Here is a 22,486-nt window from a genome sequence, read left to right as displayed (position 1 = left end):
ACTTCTATTAGAAAATTGAAATCGAAGAAAGCTAGTGGTCCAGATAGTATACCCGTTTACATATTTAAAGGATGTACTGATTGCTTATTGTTTCCTCTAATCACCATATTTAATCTGATTATAACCACCCAAATTTTCCCCGATAGGTGGAAAATAAGTAAAGTAACTCCTATACCAAAATCTGGTAACGCCAAGGAAATCATCAATTATAGGCCTATATCTTTAATTTCAACACCAGCAAAAATTTTTGAAAACATTTTATATAATGGAATTTGTTATCATGTTAAACCGTATATAACTCACCATCAGCATGGTTTTATATCCAAAAGATCAACCTTAACTAATCTTATCTCATTTACCCAATTTTTGGCAGACTCATTTAACAATGGTTACTCTGTTGATACTATTTATACAGATTTTGCTAAAGCTTTTGATAAGTTAGATCATGATATATTAATATATAAGTTAGCAAATTTCGGTTTTTCGTTTCCATTATTAAAATTAATAGCATCGTATTTAAAAAATAGGAAATTCTATGTCACCTACAATTTTGAATCATCCCCTTTATATAATGTTACATCTGGTGTTCCGCAAGGCTCAAACTTGGGTCCCTTACTTTTTATAATATTTATTAATGATTTATCCTCTGTTATAAAAAATTCTAATTATCTGCTATATGCTGATGACCTAAAAATATTTAAATCCATTACAAATATAAGTGATTTAGCGCAATTACAGAAAGATATAAACAATTGCTTTCAGTGGAGTGTCACCAATAGGTTAGATTTTAATATAAGTAAATGCAGAACTATTACGTTTAGCAGACATAACTTATCTTATACTCATAACTATACTATGAATGGAATAGTTTTAAATAGAGTTAAACTTATAAAGGATTTGGGACTTTTACTCGACTCAAGGCTTACTTACAGAGAGCACGTACAAACATTAGTATCGGATGCATTTAGAATTTTAGGCTTTATATTTAGAACTACCAGAGAAATTAATAATATTCAAGCTATTGCTTCAATATACAATTCGATATTAAGAAGTAAGTTAGAGTATGTTAGTGTCATCTGGGATCCTTATTTTCAATGCTACCGTGATTTAATTGAAAATGTTCAGAATAAGTTCGTAAGATATTTATATTACAAAAAATTTAAAAGATCTTCATATTTAGAAAGAATATCCTATAATACTATTTTATCTGAATTTGGGTTCTCTTCATTACAATCAAGAAGAGAACTAGCCAAACATATTTTACTTTATAAATTTATAAATAACTTAATTGATGCTCAAGATTGTCTTCAGTTGATAGGATTCACAATTAAACCTAGAACGTTGCGTTCTTATTTGCCATTTTCTTTGGTTAATTCTAAAAATATTGTACATCAGAATTCAGTAATGGTTCAAATATGTAAAGCTCATAATGTACTAATACAAAATAATGTTAATATTGATTTTGCTATGTCCTACGAGAGATATTTATCTGTCATTAAACAATTTATTCATAATTAGTATTTTGTCTAAAAAATTGTAATTTTATATTTTTAGTTATTTTATCAATGCTAAATATAATTTTATAATACAATATAATATAACACAAACTGAAAATAGGCATTAATATCATTTAATTATTTGTGTATATGCAATTGGTTTATGTGTTTGTATATGTTAATATTTGTGTTTATGTATATGTTAATATTATGTTTATGTATATGGATATTATGTACCATAGTTTATTTACTTGTAAGCCCCCGTTGTAAGTGGAGCAATAGCTCTGTTATGGGGAGTATGTATAAATAAATAAATAAATAAATAATCAAATGTTTATCAGGGTAGTTCACTTGTTGTGGTCCTAGATTTCAATAATGCTAACAGATGTAGTGGTGAGCAGAGATGGCCAGCCTCCAGAGGGCGGGCCTCATGAGGCCCGGCATCAGCCTCAGCCTCGGCCTCAAGAAACCTTGCGAGGTTGAGACTGTGTGAGGCCGGAGGCCGAGATGTGGAACTCGGAGGCTGAGGCCGTGTGAGGCCGAGGCTGAGTTGGAGTTCGGAGGCTGAGGCCCTGTGAGACCGGATGCCGAGTTGGAGGTCGGAGGCTGAGGCCATGTGAGGCCGGAGGTCGACCTTGAGCTTGGAGGCTGAGGCCGTTTGAGGCCGGAGGCCGACTTGGAGGTCGGAGGCTGAAGTCGTGTGAGTCCAGAGGCCGACCTTCAACTCGGAGGCCAGGCCTTGCGAGGCCGAAGTCAAATGGCCATCTCTGGTGGTGAGGCACAGGGACAGCGCGACGGGTGGGTAAGCGCTCACCCAAGATTTTCTCTGCCCACCGGATTGACCACCCAAGCAAATTCAAGAAGTATTAATAAGTATTTAGAAAAATATGAATGCTTCATTAAAAATATATTCTTGTCTTGACTACGTGCATATTTTTTCTTACGAATATTGTCGATACGAGAAAGGCTCACAAATTATCATACCATAAGAAGTTTCGCTGCCTTTGGATTTACATTAGTTTACCGAAAAAAATAGCGAAAATCAAAGCAAAATATGGTGAGAAATAATACCTACTATTTATAATTAATTATTAGTATTCCATGTTGAAGACTTGAAGCATAAGACTTGTGATCCAGTTAACATTTCTGTGACTAAAAAAGGTAAAGGTAAAGTGCTCCCCTGTGCATAGCACCACGCCATTAAGGCGTATAGGGGGTGTGCGGGTAACGCCCCACACTTTCTTGATCCGGGGGTGATGTGATCAGCATCACGCCCCTGACCGCCTTTACCCCCCAGGGTTTCCCCCCAGGTACCCATGTTATTCGACGCCGGGGCCGCTTCCATCGTTAGAAAAGTTCCCTGATTTGAACCGGCCGGGGATCGAACCCGGGACCTTTAGCATGGTAGTCAGACGCGTTACCGACTGAGCCACCGCGGCCTGTACAACATTTCTGTGACTACAAGTATGTATTACAATAACTATCTACAGCCAAAGTGTTCTTTTCCCGAGGTGGAAGTACAAAATCATACAGGAAGAATATCTATAAAAACCAAACAAAAAATAAAGACATCTTCGCATTACTTCCATACGTAGTATGCAAGAGAACTTTGATTCATGACTAGGCTTCTTTCACCTAGCATTTTGGATAATGGGTGACTTCTTTCGCTCGTGTGTCAATTGTCAGTAACTGAAACTGTTTCCAAGAGTTCCAAAGAACAAGAGAAACTCCATTTGTATGAAGGTAAGGTGTGAACAGGAGAAGAATTGCCACATAGCTACAATGATCAAATTTCAGTTTTTTACCTAACTTACTTAAACGTGTTTGTTTTCTCAATCTCTAGGCATGAACCACATGAAGCATCTCCTTCTCCTGCATAAGTCAGGTCACGATTTACTTCAGCAAGTGTTGGCATCGATTTTCGATGTTCATTTTCAACATATTCCTTTCTTTTTACAATTTCTAATCATTCATTCATTAAGCTTCAACGAAGAAGCAGTGCTCTTTTCAGTGAAAAACTCATTCTTAAAATTGTATATTTAAAACCATTGATTTCAATGGACAAAAGCCAAAAAGTATTTCTTCACTATTGTGGAGATTTATCATACTTTCTTAAAGTGGACTTAAAACACCAACTAAATGAGTCAATTACCATGCTTTCTGTCATCATCCTTGAATATTTAATGTATGGACATACAACATTGTATTGCAAGGGAAAACAAGTCATTTCGTTTTGGAAAGTACGTCAGTAGTAGCAAATAAAGGCGGGCAGTTGAAACTTGCGCAACTGTAAATGTCGAATCTTTGGTATAACTTGCTTTTCGAAACTAAAGAGGTAAAATAATAAAATTACATTTCAAATAGTTTTACTGCTAGGTAGCTTCACTCCATGAAGCATTAGGCCTTTTTCCTCTCCAAGGAATGGCGCTAGATACATTGCGTGGAGGGAGGAACGCGACTGCAGTTACTCTTCTGTTTCCGAATACACTTTACAATCCTTTGTCTGATTCCTAAATTCCCTCTTTACATTACAGTCTATTGGGTATTTTGTTATGCCTTACGACATCATCGATGTGTACCATCTTCTCTTAGGATTTTTGAACCAGACAATATTCCTTACTGCAGAGAAAGCATTTGTTATCATCATTCCTTAATGGCCAAGATATTCTATCTACGTTTGTTTTCCCTACACTCTAGCTACACCACAGTACATTTCTGAACACACACACACACACAGAGGTGCCAATTGAAACTGCTGTTTCTTAAGATGTATTTAATGAGTGATTATATGGGCAAAACTAGGCAGAACGACAATACAATAAATAAAACATAACTTTAGCATACACGAGATTTTCTTAATGTAATCACAACATTCAGCATCTAGTTTAGGTGCAGGATACAACGTATTTCGAGAGAAATAAGTTATATCTCGTAGATAATGGATTTCCTTTCAAATAATTATTTTTGTTTGAACTTTTCGCATTGACAGATGTTTCCTTGCTTAAGTGCAGCCATGGACAGGGAGCTCGTGTAGTATATAACGCCATTATTTGTACTTTAATTATCAGGACCTCTCAATACACACGCACACACATACAAGAGAGAGAGAGAGATAAAAGAGGGAGAGTGTTTGTGATACGGGATAGATATTAAGATGGAAGACACTTATTCCACACTTACCGGCCATTTTGTCTGGAAGGGAAATTTCATAGCCAAAACTCCATCCTTGGTTGGATCCAAGGTATTGTTGATTACCGGCGTGGTAACAAGAAGACCCAATGGGCATGCTGGGCTGCTGGGTCCTCCCCTGTAGTCGGCGAACATAGGCGAAGGCTCGCTCACTCTGGTGGCGCAGACACGGAAGAAAGTGCTGCATGTCCCTGGGCAAGGTCCGAGGTAGGTTGAGCGATGCCTGTTTGGAGAACTTGTGCAGCATTTTCCGCTGGCGTCCTTCCCAAGAGGGTTGTGGAAGGCATCTATGTGGACCTGGAGCACTCCATACCCGTATGCTGACCCCTACAATAAGAATTTCCGTTAATTTCATGTATTCTTCAAAGCACATCTTAATGAAGTAACACCAAATGTTAATCGCACTTACAGTAGTTCAGAGAACTGTGCGAATTAAGTTTTTTGCTTTGAGTGGGGTGCCCCTTGAGTGGCATATTTGTGGTTTCATTTTGGAAGGTAGTTTTCTTTTGGGGTATTCAGTTTGTACAAGTTACCAGTTAGTAAACTAAACTATTCGATTGCGGTTCTAAGTACCTTAGTGCATTGGTTCTAACCTAGGTCATTAAATCTCATGTTAACATTTACACATAATTTAGAAACATTATACAGTAGAACCTGTTACGTACCCAAGACGACCAAGTAATGTAAATAGTTTGCGAAAGAGGAATAGAGATGGCAGCACAGGCGTGCAAGATTAAGAATTAGCATAATATATGTGAATAACTTTATAAATAAGAACAAAGCAAATTGGAAAGATGAAAAACAATATAATATATTATAAGAAGACAAAGAATAAATATAAAAGAAACAAATTAATGTATATACTTGATAAATCAAACTAGCGATCATATGTAAATTGATCAGAAAACTAAAGAAGTCAATGCAATGCTACAAATTTATGTCTTTGAACAGATCTTGAATCTGTCTGATTTGATTTACCTTTCCAATAGTGGGAACTTTTGTTTACCCCAGTGGCGGCGCTTTTCAGTCGACACCCAACAGCAATTTTGGTTGCGCGTTTCAGCCGTGGCACCTACTTGGATGCGCGTGTCAGTTGTTTTGGCACCAATCACACCCTAGGTTGGACATATTTAGTGCTGGCGCGTTCCAATTGCAGCCACAGGAGAGGAAATTAGCATAGTTCCCAAAGCCTAAGGGAAAAAAAGCTGTAAGAAGGATAAAGTAATCCCCAAATCCTAGAAAAAGCGGAAATAGAAGGACATTAAGAAGAAAGTCCATATCCAGATCGTCCATTAAGAAGGAAGTCCAGATCCAGATGGTACCTTGCTCGCCAGTTTGGCACCCAATCGCCCTTGCATACAACTCTAAAGTAGGAGCAGATATATCGATGTTGTCTTTCGAAGAAAGATTGTTTTGGGTATTCTGCTTTATTTTTTTAATGTGTATCATTATGCACATCGTTTCTCAAATTAGGGTAACAGTGTATAATACACATTGCCATGGCCGTATTTTTCTAGGGTTCAAACCCCCCCCCCCCCCGAAACTTCTGACATGTTAGATTAATGGAAGTTCAGAAACCAAAATTGTAACAAATTTTTAATTTTTTTTCGAAGCATCACAAAAATACATGGAGACAATGTTGAAACGATCGAGCTAGAATTTTCATACATTTGGAATTCTGAAACTTGAGTGAAACAGGATTTATTCTCAGAATCGTAGCCCACCCGCGACTCCTCCATTATCACTTCTGCTGTCATCTTTCCAGTGTTGTTCCTGAGTCACAAGGAATATAGACTGAAGATTCCCTTATGATTGTCCCAAAATTCCCTTTCCAGCTTTTAAATTCCCTGTCCGATCAAGTCGAAAATCCCCCTTGATAGGAGTTCAAACCTAGGATCTCCAGTTTTGTAGCGCATTACGTTCGCGATTGAGGTTGCAATCCATGCAGCAGGCTAAGTTTTTAAAAAGAATAACTGGTTCCACACTTTTCAAAATTACAAAAATGTAATTTTAAAGTCAAACAACAAATACTTTATGACTAAAATTTCCATCTAACTTTTAAAGCTTTTCTCTTGATGGTATCTAAAGTTTAATGACGAAGTATAATAATTGTGCATTTCAGTACACACTGTATGAAACGTAAAGAAAAACAAAAAGAAAATTGTGCTGGATATTCACTCATCTGTTGGATTGTGTAAGCCCCCTCAAGGATATAACAATAATTATTACTAGTATTATTATTATGGAATAAAATTGTTTTATTATTATGAAATTTTAATTATTATTGTGCAATTATTGTTATTATTTCTATTATTCAAATTTCTGGCGACGCCCATGGGAACAATTATGAATGAAACCCCCCCCACACAGAAATTTTTTCCTGCCTACGGCCATGCACATTGCCTCTTCCAATACCTTTGTGTGCCGTATTTGCTGAGATATTAATATACTACATATGTATAGCTACATTTTTGATCGATTGATTGATTCATTCATTTCGTTTATTTTACTTCCCTTTTCTGCCATTTCAGGCTAATTGTGAAGATGAGAACAAGGGGTTCTTTCATGAAATTAATGAAGGGACACTCACAAAGAATAACACGATGCCAGAGGTCCTGGGTTCAAATCTAAACCTTGGCATGGGCTTTCTTTGTGTGACCCTTCATCAATTGCATCATATCATCACTCATCCTCATCTAGGCGTTTAGCCAAAACTGGCAGAAGTAAAATAAACAAAATCAATCAATGAACTCACAAAGAACACCTATGCTCAGGCCGGGATTCGAACCCGGTATGCTTGGTATAAAGGGTAGTTAAACATTCAAATAGTAATAGTTCTGTTGCTATAATATATTTTTGGTGGGTTTTTCTTCCGCCAAATTTTTATATGTGTGTCTCTATTCATTTCTGAAATGTCAGATGGACCTTACGGATTAAAACGGATGCTTAAATTGGAGGACTCGTAATGTGATGGTCCCAAGATTGTACCATACGGTTGACCATCATTGCAGATGTCTCAGTGGTTTTCCTCAGCAAGAATAGGTCTCCGTAGTAACCAAATTTGTGGGTTCGATTTTGGTGAGGAAGAATTACGGTAATCTTTAGCCTGGTTGTGTATAAAGTGAACTAAAAATATACTTTGGGAAGTTTTCTTCAGCGACTCCAGGGAATATAAACGGATGTCCCCACTTTCATGTCCATCTCATCACGGCTATTGTCACGTCACCGTCAACCCAGCGGCACAAAATAAGCAAATGTGACCAACGGCAACATCCGGAGAACAGATAGTTACTTTCTTGGGATCCTAGGGTGCGTCGATGACAGCGCCACATGACTCAATTAAGCACGGAAGAGACGGCCACCAGTCGAACTAGTTTCGTGATCTAAAACAGATTCCTGGAATGTTGCACCCGGTCGAGGTCATCAAGCCAGCTGATCCGGTAAACAATCTATTAAGTCTTCCGCTTCCAGCACATGAACATCAAAGGGACCTACTTTCGAACATGTCACAACCTTAATCATCTCGGATTGGCAGCAGTCGCCTGTTTTTTTGTTACCACGTTCTTCTTTTTATGCTTCCTTCCTTGCTAAAGTTCTTACCACTGTGACCTGGAAGGCATTTAAAAGGATGTGATGGATTTGTGATTAACATAATATTCCTGCAGCTTTTATTCCATGAGCTTTCTCCACAAACTCTGATGCTTCCAGAGGTTCTAGAATTACTAAACCACCAGGAATCGAACCCGCAGTAGATGCATGGAAATAGTGTTTTGCATCTTGTACATTCAAGAGCATAAATTGATTGTAGAAGCAAATTACAAACCTTCGGTGTATAAGGAATTTGAGGAAGCACATAGGCGTAACTTGGGACGTAACTTTGGGGGGGGGGGGGACAAAATTGAACTTGGGTCTTAACTTTGTGGGGAAGGGACAGAATTCAACTTTGGACTCAACTTTGGGGGGAAGAAACAAACTTTGGACTTTGGTGGGGGGCAAAATCAAACTTGGGAGTTAACTCTTGGGGGCAGAATCAAACTTGGGACTTAACTTTGGTGGGGGGCAGAATCAAACTTGGGAGTTAACTCTTGGGAGGGGGGCAAAATCAAACTTGGGAGTTAACTCTTGGGGGAGCAGAATCAAACTTGGGAGTTAACTCTTGGGGGGGGTTAAAATCAAACTTGGGAGTTAACTTTGATGGGGGCAGAATCAAACTTGGGACTTAACATTGGTGGGGGCAGAATCAAACTTGGGAGTTAACTCTTGGGGGGGGGCAAAATCAAACTTGGGAGTTAACTCTTGGGGGGCCAGAATCAAACTTGGGAGTTAACTCTGGGGGGGAATCAAACTTGGGAGTTAACTTTGATGGGGGGCAAAATCAAACTTGGGACTTAACTCTTGGGGGAGCAGAATCAAACTTGGGACTTAATTTTGGTGGGGGAAAGAATTAAACTTGGGACTTCACTTTGGGGGGCGCAGAATCAAACTTAGTACTTAACTTTGGGGGAGGGCAGAATCAAACTAGAGACTTGACTTTGAGGTGGGGATAGAATCAAACTTAGGACTTATCTTGAGGGAGCAGAATCAAACTTAGGACTTAACTTTGAGGGTCAGAATATACTTGGGACTTAGCTTTGGGGGCATAATCAAACTTGGCACTTAACTTGGGGAGGGGCAGAATTAATAAGTTTTTCATCCCATAAAAATAGCGTCCAGAACTATTTTTCTGAATAGCTTACATTTGCACAATCATAAAAAAATACACTTAAATACTTTTCTACTCAGGTTCCAAGAGCTTAACAAAAGTATTATTAACTTTTAAGTTTAAGAGCCTGAAAAGTTTGGGGGGGGGGGCAAGCGCCCTTCCTTGCCCCAGTCAAGCCTATGAGGAAGCATAGGTTCATCAACATACTTTTTCTAGCTTTGCTTCTTAATATATTTTATTGATGTTCCTCTGCTGATATTGTTTACGATGTACAGTCATGAGCAATAAAAATGAGTCACCTATGCCACACATATAACTTTATGCAGGGAAACTAGTGTTTCAGGAGTTAGGTTACTCATTTTTTTATTGTGGATGGCTGCAGAGACGTGCCAAAGAATTTTCTATGGAGGGTTCAACCAAATGAAAAATATGAAAAAACTGTGTTGTTCTTATTCTCAAGCAACAACTTTGGTACGGGATGAATTGAAAGTCCTGCAAAAGGGTGCAACGATTGATAAATGCTGCTTTGTCGTTACAAACAGTGATTCCTGTTATTTGAAAATGATACAAGGGTGAGAAATTTTTAATTATAAAATTGTGGAAAAAAGTAATTTTCTGTATAACATCATGACCCAACGAGGGTTTCTGACTACCATTACCGCTACGCCCATGTATACTGTACATACAATGAATACGGTAAATAAAACGTCAAGGAGAAAGTGACAATTATGTCATCCTTCACCATTAACATAAATCCTACCGAGTTATGCAATATGAGAATCCCGTGTGTGTTTTGTGCTGCATATTTCTCAAGTTCAACATATATTTTGCTATATTATTTTTGTCTAAACTACGGCTTACCACTGACTGCACGTATAACCAAGATTTTAGGTTATGTTACGTATGTTCTTAGCATAGGTCAATGAACTTCTTTTAAAATATTGGCCTCTGTTATTTCAAAAAATGTATTGTAATGCTTCAGGAACGTATCTCGCTTCAGCAATTATAAAAATTATCAAGGGTTAATTGTTATTACATTTTGAGAACATGAATAAAATGTTTCTGCACGATATAAGATGAGAGCTCATATGAGCCTTAGACCTCATTATTCGAAGTGAAAAAAAGACAAAAGAAATAATACCAAGGAAGTAGTTGAAATGTAATAATTGATTGGTGTAACTATGGTTCGTTAGGCTTTAATCGTTGGTTTTCAGGATGCAGTGGGAGGTAAATAAATGGATGTTTGGATGTAACGTAACCTAGACAAAATTACACAGATGTGTGTGTGTGTGTGTGTGTGTGTATATATATATATATATATATATATATATATATATATATATATATATATATACAGGGTGGAACAGATCTCTACCGACAAACTTTCACAGGTTGTTCAGGGATGTTGGCTGAGTGTTTTGATATGAGAAACCCATGGTCTCTGGTGGCTTATTACAAAGTAATGTGATGATGATGTGTTATATATGTATTATGTTTTTTTGGACGTGATATATGAGTTCTGATAGATTACAAAGAAAATATAATCAACTTCTCATCACCTTCTGGGCTCCGTGGTCCCATTCTACAACCTTGATATCCCGCACATTTCAAATATTTTCGTAACAAATGTTAATTGTGTGATGTATTGGCGGGATGTATAAATACGTTATCTTGTGGAACATCGTGCACATTTCTTTCTGGCAACTGCAGGCCGTAAAGGGGAGTTTTCTGAATGACTTGTGGGATGGGATAATTTGCGACTTCTTATTTTTATGATGGAACGGAAGGAGAGGGTAGTATTCTGTGGAAAAGCACAAAATACTTTTGACATACGACTTACTTCTCTTTTGAACTTCCAAATTCAACTTCGACCCGCAATTCAGTGCCTGGCCTTGGAAAAAAGAGGTAAGTTACCTTCTGAGGTTAAATTTTAGCCTTCATTTTTTAGAACCTTCATGTGTCAGTGCGGAAAATAGTGTTGGGGGCAGGTGGCTCGGCCAGTTTCTAACATGCCTTCCACAGTGACTCTGTAGAGAAAGACGGGTAGCCGGAGCGTAGCGGAGGCGGGGCCGCGATAGCGGTAGCAGGAGGTAGGTTAATTACCTCAGGGGCGGAACCCGGAATCGGCGGGAAATTTAGACAGCAATTTTCATGACATTTCTTTGGGTATAGACCTGAAAAACCGGCATTTACATACATCCATCGGTACGTGTGTAAAAGAAAATTAAAATGGCTGCAAGTAGGGTACGGGTGCTAAGAAACTAACATGGCCGCAAGTAAACTTCCACCTCGCAATTTCAAACGGTTACATCTGAACTTTAAACGGCTGTACAGTCATAAATACTTGTTTCCCCGCTTCAGAATTTTGTTCTTCACAATTGTAAACACACATTCTTCATTAAAAAAAATCCTTACGAAATCGGGGGTGTAGAATGCGATCACGGACCCACCTTCTGTAATATCATGAATAGCGATACAAACAATACAAAAAATACATGAGTAAAGAAACACACCTAGGACAAAACTCGTACTTCTTTATTACATAACTGTACTGTACCTTAAGTACAGTACACTGTGTACTCTTTATTACGAACTGTTTCTATAAAGCAGGCGTTCAAAATGTCGACCGCCATGATCACGACAAACTGTACAGCGACGCAGTATGGACTGTCTAACACTCTCTAGCATCCCAGGAGATTGCGATAAGCGTAGCAACCAGATCCATGGGACTGTCGACTGGAGTCTCATGCACTAAGCTCTTCACATGACCGCAAAAGAGGATGTCCATCGGCATCATATCTGGTGATCGAGCTGGCCATGGACACCACCACGATCAATCCATCTTTGACCAAACTGTGTATCAAGGTGTTCTCTACCAGCGACTGTAAATTGTGCCGGAACACCGTCATGTTAAAACCACATTCGCAAAGGTAGTTTAACTCGAGAAGCAAAACAAATTCTGTGTAAACATACACAAAGGTAGTCGAGTTTGAACGAACGAAAGAAATGCAATTTCTCTGTAATAAGGTACAGGGGACCCTGGGTTCCTCACATCAAAACAGCCAACATCCCTGTTCCAATCTGTATATATACAGGGTGTTTCTAAAGTTCGTTTCCAACGCGTAGAAGGTGATTCTACAAGTGAAAATAAACACAGAAGTTCATGTGACGAAATGCCGAAAACGGCACCAATTCGGATTTATTGAAGTGGGAAATAGTGCGAAAATTATGTTTACAAGGAATTTGAATTTGAATTTAACATTTTGGGTGCGTCAGCACTTAGGCTATTGTGCACCCGTCACATTATACGGGGGCCAGACCCTTAACATTACAAATAACAACTCTAACGTTGCATAACTAAAATCTTAAAATATTCTGACTTCTGTTAAAAGCTGAGGCTGTAAACGGGCACAGGACAACACACATAAAATTATACTGGCCATAATGCCAGCCCCCGAGAATCTCGTTCGTCTGAAAAATGCAGTCCAGGGTGTACTGCGTGGAAGTGAGGTTGACTTTTGGGCGCCTACGTGGAAGGTAGCCCTTACACCCCATGTTTACAAGAAAATAGTGGCACAACGGCTAACCATATGACCGCTGCATAGGACGTTCCACAAAGAAATGCGCCATGCTCTATTCAAAAAAGCACATGGCAGATGTGTGAAATTGATGCGCAAGGGATTCCGGAAGGAAGCGAATTGGTCTGTTGAAGTCATGAGGATAGGGAAGGGTTTTATGGAGTGATTAGCATGGGCGGCTTGGGTGATGTAATGTGGGCCATGTTTTTGGTCGCGATGTTGTGTTGTCGATATTTGTACGTACCCGAATGCAGAAAGGCCGAAGCGTGACCTTGACTTTGGCGTTTCCCGCTAGGGGCGCTAACACAGTAGTTTTCTTCCGGCATGAAAACAGCGGTCGCTGCCATTCGTGCCAGTGTTGCCACATGAAGGGAAATTTCCCTTTTGCAGGTAAATTTGGACCGAAATTTTATCCAAAAGGGAAAAAGGGAATTTCGATGAAAAATACCACAATTTCAGGGAAATTTTAAGACATCTGACTCTACATTATAACAGTATATGTTAAGTTCCAGTTTCATATCCACTTTTTTAATTTCTTTCTATTTCTTCTTATTTCTGCTCCCTTGAATACAAGCCTGCATCTACTTATATTTCTTTTAAGCTTATTGTGCGTCGCTTTTTTGTATCTTCGGATAATTGTAACGATGAGAATTTACGATTTAATGGATTCCTGAGCAGGATTCAAACCTGGAGCATCTGACCAGGAAGCGATGAAGCTGGCATGTATGTGAAAATTTCATTTTTTATTTATACGAGCATGGACTAACGAAAATATTATTAGTACTGCTCCTGCTGCTGCTACTACCACCACTGCTAATAATAATAACAATAATTGTTATTATATTTGTTTAGGTGAAGGAAAAATTTTGTTCCAAAAAGGGAAATTTTGCCGCTTGGAAAGGGGAATTGTGCCTTCAGATTGTGGCAACACTGATTCGTGCTTCACGTACTGCGATATCAGCATCACCGCGCATCAGGTTACCATCACACGCAGTGTTGCCAGGTCTACTGATTTCGCAGGAGATTTCCTGATTTTCAGCACGGTCTACTGATCTCCTGACAAGTTTCAGGAAAATGTGGAAATCTCCTGATATTTTGCTTCCTTAAATATTTATAATGAACAATTATTTAAAAAAAATGGAAAGTTGATTTAAAATTTACATACATATTCAGCTGATGGAATGCTAAGACCCATGAATATTCCGCAGAGAGAGAGAGAGAGTGAGGGGGGGGGGGGGTAGGTGGTGGAGGAGGGTTATACCATAGAATGTGGTTATACCAGGCTTGATGACATTGGGAAAGACGCGCGGCTTCTTGAGCCCTTCGTGCATTGGGAACTCCAACACAGCTGTCCCATCCGGTGCGGTTTTTGTCAAAGGAGAGGTAGAGGGAGATTATTTCCATAAGATCTTTGGCTGTTATGCGTTTGAAGCTTCGGAACGAGTCACAATTCTCGAAGCAGCCAATCAACGAAGCCAGCCGCTGACATCATCTCAAACCAGAACCTATCGCTAAGCCCCCCGCTCAGGCTTTACACGCCCACTAGGCTCGCTAGACAGACTCGCGTAGTCCGCTGGAGATGTTCCGAAAGTAATTCGACTCTAACTGAAAACTGGTTACTGCCACCCACACATAGGAACAAGTTTTCAGTTTTATGGTAGTGTTTGCCACTTTTGGCTAATCGCGAAGACGAGGATGAGTGATGATATGATAAAATTGATAAAGAGACAACCGTACCCAGGCCGAGATTCGATCCCGAGACGGCAGGACCCTGGGGCCGAGTGGTTAGCACATCGCGCTGCGACGACAAGGGTCCCGGGGTCGAATCCCGCTCAGGCTTGGTTGTTTGTGAATGTCCATTCATCAATTTCATCATTTCATCACCCATCCCCATCAAATTTGCCAAGAGGCACAAAACGCGAAGTAAAATAAACTAAATCAATCAATCGATCCCGAGACGGGATCCCTGATGTCATAGCGCTGTGCTAACCACTCAGCCACAGAGGTCGGCTTAGTAAACTGCTGTTGCAGACTTATACCTATGCTTATACGTCGCAGTCTCTTAACTTAGAAATAATAGTTCATGTTTTAATTTAAGCCATTTGTGAGCGTAACTGCTACTACAATTGGTCTTATGTCCCTTTATACTCAATCAATACTGTGACGGTAGAAATTCTCTTTCCCGATTTTATACCAGATAATCCTCGAATGCAAAAGGCGATTTAATTAACATTTACATTGTCTGGAGAGACTGAGAAAAAAGTTGAAGGAAAACCCGCTACTTGTCTGATACTGGGTCCCGGGTTCGAATCCCAGACTGGGCATGGGTGCTCTTTGTGAGTGTCCCTTCATCAATTTCACATATTTATGATTAGACAAATGTGGCAGATGCGAAGTAAAATAAACCAAATCAATCAATCAATCTGTCTAATACTGGTTGGTTACCTTCCGTGATTGAAAGTAAAGTTTTAATTCAAGGATATTTCGGGGATTCAGGCATGATAGCCCTTCTCCATTAATGCGAGTATGCTTTGAATGTGTTGTTAAAAAAATCTGTGGGCGTTCTTACATCCTCTAACTTTGTCTAATTTTAAATAAAAGCAAGCTAAGGTGTTATCAGGTAGAGTAATTCAAAAATATATCCCCGAATGCGTAGTGGCTGAAGCTCTAGTCTTAGTTAACACAAAAATCACGAAATGTTTCCATAAACTTCTAAACGCCAAGTACATAAATCCACGCACAGTCACAACCATTTATTTTAGAATATTTCTGAGAGATGAACAGAAAATCCAGGTCTGATTTTCTGTCACTTGCACCCCCTCTGTTTTGGCACTCGATCATCGCCACTGGTTGGGGGAAACTGTACCTTTACCTTAGGTGAATTAGAGGGGTGGGGTTATCGTATCACTTGAAGTGCAAATTCATAATAATTTGTATTAACATAACAGTATTATTTTTTGACATCTAAAATTAATAATTAACGTTCAATAATGATAGTGGAAAGCTTTTCCCACTCAACCCCCCCAGAACGTTGATAATCCGCTATTATTAGTTCTTCTGATTTTTTAAGCAATCTCCTGATTTTTCAGGGGACGATCTCCCGATTTTTGAAAATATGACCTGGCAACGCTGATCACACGATTGCTGTTGAATACGTACGTGTGGAAGGACGTGTACTTGATGAATAGGGCAATAGGCACTGCTAGGTGTTATCGATAGGCACGGCCCATCGTGTACAGTGCACTAGTGTTCGTCGTCTACGGGTCGGCAGATATCCAGCAATATGGATGGTTGCAAACACCGCAGAGGAGCTGGCAGACATGCATCTCATTTATGGCTAGACAAGAAGTAATAGCCATGCAGCACTGAGTTTGTACGGGGAACGTTTTCCAAATAGGAGGCTGCCGTCGCACACCTTCTTTCAAAGAGTGCATACTCGACTTCGGGACACAGGATCAGTGCTACCACCCCGTCGAGAAATTGGAACTTTTTTATAGGTGCACATTTAAATATTTCATACTTCAAGGGGGGCATGGCCCCCATGGCCCCTCCCCTGGGTACGGGCTTGACTGGTATAGAAATGTCTTCGCAATGAGCCACAGGTCGTCGCTCTGATTCCAAATCAAGATACTTCCATTTATGTTTTTTGTAACGATTCAAGTCCTTCATATTCATTTCACAAGAATAACAGCCACCATGGTGGTTCTTCTTCTCCCTCTACACCATAGGCACGCTTCTTTTCTCCATTTGTTCACTGTCCTCAACGTTCAACACAGTTATTGCAAACCTTATGGTGATCCCAAGACTTGTCTTAGTCTCCAAGCTGCAATTCAAAATATGCAACATATGCTAGTTTACAAAGTCAGTGATGTGCATTCTTTTTTCTGCGTTCACCACAGATGTAGCAGAATGCATCAGGGTCGTTTACGCAGCTTCTTAGTAAAGAACTTGTGTTTCATAACCTTCAAGAATAGAAATAAAACAAATAATGAAAAAAACAACCTCTGATACGTAACATTATATTCTATTAATGGATGGATGAGAGAAACATTTTTGTAATAAAATAAAAGACAAACCATATTGCATATCAGGAGCTACAGTTCCTATTCAGATAAACTTTATATTCAAAGAATATCAACTATAACAAGAACTAGAGCCAATTTGGAAAAAAAACTATTGTTCATTTCAGGTTCAGCACAACCAGAATACCCTACTTTCATTATAAAAGAGTAAAATAGAATAAAATCAAATCGTAGACCTAGGAGTCTTCTGTAAAATGCTAAAGAAGTCTTTAAAACTGAAGTTGGTAAACATTGTTGGAGATCAAATGTGAATCATTTGACATTTGTACTCTCCTACGACTTTTGAGTTTCTAATATTTTTTCACTATACCTAAGCCTGCCTCATCAGCACAAGTTTGATGCGTATCTCTCTCCTGTCTGAGATCATAATTTCTTCTGCTTGAATATCTAATATACCCTCCAGTTCCCTCTACACTTCTCTTATCTCCTTTCTTGCCCTATTCTTTGACTCTCAACTCCACTTCGCTCTTCTCCTCTCCTCTTTGTTCTTTTCCTTTCATCTACTCTCTTCTCAATCCCCTCCTCTCCTTTCCTTCCCTCTAGTTTCGTCTCGTCTTCTATCCTCTCACTTTTCTTCCTCTGACCCACGCATCTCATTTACTTTCTTCAAGTTTCGTCTTCTCTCCTCTTCTATCTTTTATTTATTTATTTATTTACATTGTATTATTATCCTACGCACAACAGGCATCTGCCCTTTTACAGTGCACAGTACATTTGAGGATTTATACACATAAAAATAATATTTATACACATTTTCAGATATAAAAAAAATACATATAGAGGTTACATACAGGGTGATTCTAAAGGTAGGGTACAAACGAAAACCACAGATACCTCCCATGAAATAGAGACGAAAGTGCCCCTTCCACTTTCCCGAGAGATGCCTCCGTGAGGAGCTAGACAACGCCGAAAACGTGTGAAAATGAACTTCACACCGCTGTACAGCCAGTACCAGTGAAGATAGAAAGGCGGAACAAAAGAAGTCAAAAGGAACACCAAAGTCGTCCATCCGAAAATCACCAGGCGGCAGCTGCGCAGCGCATGCGCATGGGGTTCCACAAAGGAAATAGGAGTGTCCCGCAACACAAGTGAAGGGAGAGGGTAGCGATCGACAACGGTAGGGACAAAAAAAGCAATGAAGCATGAAGTAACAATTGCACAGCGGGAAACAAACACCATGACTGAAGGAGTGCAGTCGACAACGGTAGGGACAAAAGAAGCAATGAAGCATGAAGTAACAATTGCACAGCGGGAAACAAACACCATGACTGAAGCAGTGCAGTCGAGAAAAGTAGTGTGGGGTTGGGTACGTGGTCCTATCTGTACGTGCACCTTTCATTGGCAATAACCTCCTGTGCCCGTAGTTGCTGAAATTCCTGTATCAGCCTCCGATTTCGAGAAATAATATTTGAAAATTTTATTATGTAATGTAAATGCTATGCTATTTGGAGCACTGCACGACATGGGATGTAACGAAGAATGAAACTAAAAGTAATTCGTTTTTGAAATTACACAGTACAAGAAGCAAAGATTATATAACGACAATGCTATCGATCTACATAAATACCAGTACCGGTACCGAAATATATACCCTGCTCGACCCCTGTGCCACATCCCTAGCTGCTCCCTTATCCCACCCTGAGCCAAAGGTACCTACGTAAATGCCTAAATGAAATTAACATCAATTCAAGAACTACAAATATATATTATGAACAAAATATGTTATGTATTATGAATATGTTATGTATTACACCAATAGGTATCAGAAGTAACAATACAGATCAAATTATGTAATGTACATACATCCAAGGATGGAAAGGATGATACATAAAGTAACATGTATAAAGATGTTCAAGGTAGTCTTATCGGCGCTTCCTTTTGCACTGAGCACGCTCGTTTTCTCGTTTCAAGCTCCAACAATAGTCAGCTAACATAGTAATCCCACACTTTTCCTTGTACCTTTCTTCCAAGACACGAATGGTCTGATGGAATCGTTCACCATGTTCATCTGATACTGCACCTAAGTTTTCTGGAAAGAAGTCTAAGTGACTGTGTAGATAATGAAGCTTTAGGGACATGTGACAACCCATTGCATGAAAGCTCAATAGCAGTTGTTCTACAAGTTCGGCAAAATGTTCAGATTTTCGGTTTCCAAGGAAATTTGTTATCACATTCTTCAGTGCAACCCACGCTCTTTTCTCGTTTTCATGCAGGATTTCGTCGAATGTTGAATGTTTAATGAGTTCTCTAATCTGTGGTCCGACGAAGATTCCTTCCTTTAACTCTGCATCTGTGATCTGTGGAAATATTGTCTTTAGGTACTGGAAACCACCACCCTCTTTATCTAGTGCCTTCACAAACACCTTCATTAATCCTAATTTTGAGTGTAATGGTGGTAAGTACACATTTTTTGAATCAACAAGATGCGTGTAACTAACACTTTTCTGTCCAGGAACCATCGACTTTCTTGTGGGCCAGTGTTTCACACGATAGTGTTTCTCTTTCGCCCTGCTATCCCATTCACACAGAAAACAACAGTGTTTTGTATATCCTGACTGCATTCCCCAAAGCAGACCAAGAACCTTAAAATCAGCACAAATGTGCCAAGGATGATCCGCATACTTCATTCTGTCAAGCAAGAGCTTCATGTTTTGGTATGATTCTTTCATAACTACAGCATAGGCGACTGGAATAGCAGGGTGACTGACTATTGCCATTGTGTAATAACACAGCTTTAAGACTGAATTTCGAAGAATCAATAAATAAACGCAATTGATTCATGTCATACTCAATGTTTAATGCAGACATAAGTCCACACACATCTGTACAGTCCACCAAACCTTCCTGACAGCTGAAAAAATTCAGTAGATCACTTCCACGACAGCGATACATTGTTGCTTTTGTGTCCTTTTCCAAAAGGTTCCAACCTTGTAGTCTGGAAGCTAATAGTTCAGCCTGTAATTTGGACAATTGCAGATCTCTCATGAGATCATTTAGTTCTGCTTGGTATATTATATGCAGTTCCTTTGCGTTCCACACATACACAGGATCTTCACTTCCTTCACTTTCGGATTCACGTTCAGTATCACAGTCACTCAACGTCCAAGCATTTGGTGGCACAGAAACAGGTAACTCATTGCAGTGTGAAACAGGCCTAATAGCAGAAGGTACACATGGATAGTTGATTGACTTGTTTGTTTTTGCGGTTATTCCACGAACGTTTGTTAAACAAAAATGACAGTCTGTGGTGGTCTTGTGGCTCACGCCACACCATTGGCAAGGCAAATGTCATTGCCTTGTGTGTTCCGTTCAACCATCCCCGAAGGTTCACAGCACAGGATTTACAACACACGTGCAGAGCCCATTTTTTTATCCCGGTCCCCGACTTTGCAGGAAAAGTACAATTCATAAGCCTTTTTTCACAGCAGGTGTCAGGTGAATAACATTGGACTTAACAGTCACTCTACCACATATGTAACAGAACTTGTTTGGGTTATTTACACAACTTCTTGGCATGATTTACAGTAAAGATACATCAAACAAATATAATGTCAGAACCGGAGATACTTGTCACATCCGAACAGGAATATCTAACAGTCACACGTAGCAACAAACTGAAATCTTTGTGCTGCAAGTCCAGCTTTCAGTACCTTCTGAGCAGTACATTAAAACTGTGTGAACGCATACAAGAGTTCTCGGAACAAACATCCAGAACAACAATGAATAACAACACACAAACACACACTCAATAATGTACCACCGGCTTCTGATACGGATTTTCACGCAGTGTTGCAACTCCACAAGGGGAAGTGTTGTCACCTTGAAAGAGGGAAATTTCGTATTTTAAAAATCCCATTTTTCCCATTTGCGGCAAAATGGAGGCTGGTACAAACAAATGCACTAGTGCTCCTACATCAGGGTACCAAGGGGAATTATGGTCACTACATACCATCCAGGAAAGAAAACCTTTGTTACACAGTGTTATTAGACATGTGTTGTTTTCTGATTGGTTGGTTATGACATAAAGTGATGATGTGTTATATTCTGATTGGCTTATTGTTTCTGATGTTTTCAATGCGGTCCGTGCTTAGGGTATATAAAGAGATTTTGCATTGCATATCAGCCAGTATTGTGAGAGTTATTAAAGAGTGAAAGTGTGTTGTTGCAGTGCTGCTCATATTTTTTAAACACAAAAATATTGCAGATTTGTATAAATTGAATTACAAATCTATTTGATTTAATATATAGAATTTTTAACAACCTGTCATAGGTTTATTAAGTATAAAGTTTTGATTTGGACCCCAAGAAATTTTATATAAATACCAAAGCCAAAAATATTAACACACATACACACATACACACACACACAAAATATACAAAACACACTGCTGAACCCAACTGATATTTTTTATTAAGCATAGAATTTTGATTTGAATCCCAAGAAATTGTATATAATAAACAACAACAAAAATGCCAAATCAAAAATATGAAAAAAAGGCCAGGGATATTAATGGTAAACAATTATCTATTAATGTATTTATTTGTTCTACTGGCCGTGGCAATTGCTTGATAGCACCTCTCAGAATCAGTACATTTGATGATGATTCTGCTGTTCCGATTGATCTGCTCTTAATTGAAGGGGATGGCACATATCATTACACTCTGATACATAATCTTGAAGCTTTAGTCAGAACACAACTAAACAAAACTCATAGAATATTCAAGTTGTGCAGAAGATGTTAAACTGTATTTGATAGTAGAAAAATGGTGAATGGGGTTCGTGAAGTGAATGCAGAAATTGCTAAAAACAAGTTAATTGAGCATCTGAAATACTGTGGCAACTATAAACCTGTTCATATGGTGATGCCAATGCCAAGTGAAAATGCAAAATTCAAAAAGTTTGAAGCCTTGTTGGAACACCCAGCATATATAGTCTGTGATTTTGAATCAAATCTCAAACCCCTTGCATTCTGTAGCCCAGATCCTGATGAACCTTCAATTACATCATACCAGTTACATGAAACTTCCAGTTTTTATTATGTGGTTGTACAGGATGGTGTTGTTAGTAAAGAAGATTTATACATGGGAGCAGATGCCATCAAAGAATTTGCAGATAGAATAGAAAATGAGTGCCATGACATAGCATCTAATGTCTTATTAAAATCAAAACCCATGTTGCCTTTAACAGAGAAACACATTGAAGATTTCAACAATGCAGAAAAATGCCCGGTATGTGATTCTGAATTTTCAGCTACAAATATCAAGGTGAAACACCATTCTCATACAGATGGTAAATTCTTAATGGCCCTGTGTAATAGCTGTAATATTAAGATCCAGAGACCAAAATTTGTCCCTATATTTTGCCATGGAGCATCCAATTATGATTTTCATCATTTGATCAGGTACGAGGGGTTTGACAAGCAGAATTTAAATATTTTA

At 38.9% G+C, this 22,486-nt stretch overlaps 1 protein-coding gene across 1 annotated transcript in view; it reads right to left on the bottom strand.

Moving 5' to 3' along the window:
• Positions 1–22,486, bottom strand: part of LOC145978948 (uncharacterized) — a 94,120-nt gene that overhangs the window by 51,914 nt on the left and 19,720 nt on the right. The window contains exon 2 of the mRNA XM_083111956.1: positions 4,677–5,012. Within this exon, the coding sequence (XP_082968082.1) occupies positions 4,677–5,012 (336 nt within the window). The remainder of the gene's footprint in view (positions 1–4,676; positions 5,013–22,486) is intronic.

This window comes from Lepisma saccharinum, chromosome 25 (assembly GCF_977018435.1).
Source record: "Lepisma saccharinum chromosome 25, izLepSacc3.1, whole genome shotgun sequence".
Taxonomy (NCBI): domain Eukaryota; kingdom Metazoa; phylum Arthropoda; class Insecta; order Zygentoma; family Lepismatidae; genus Lepisma; species Lepisma saccharinum.
This window is presented reverse-complemented; position numbering and strand designations above follow the sequence as displayed.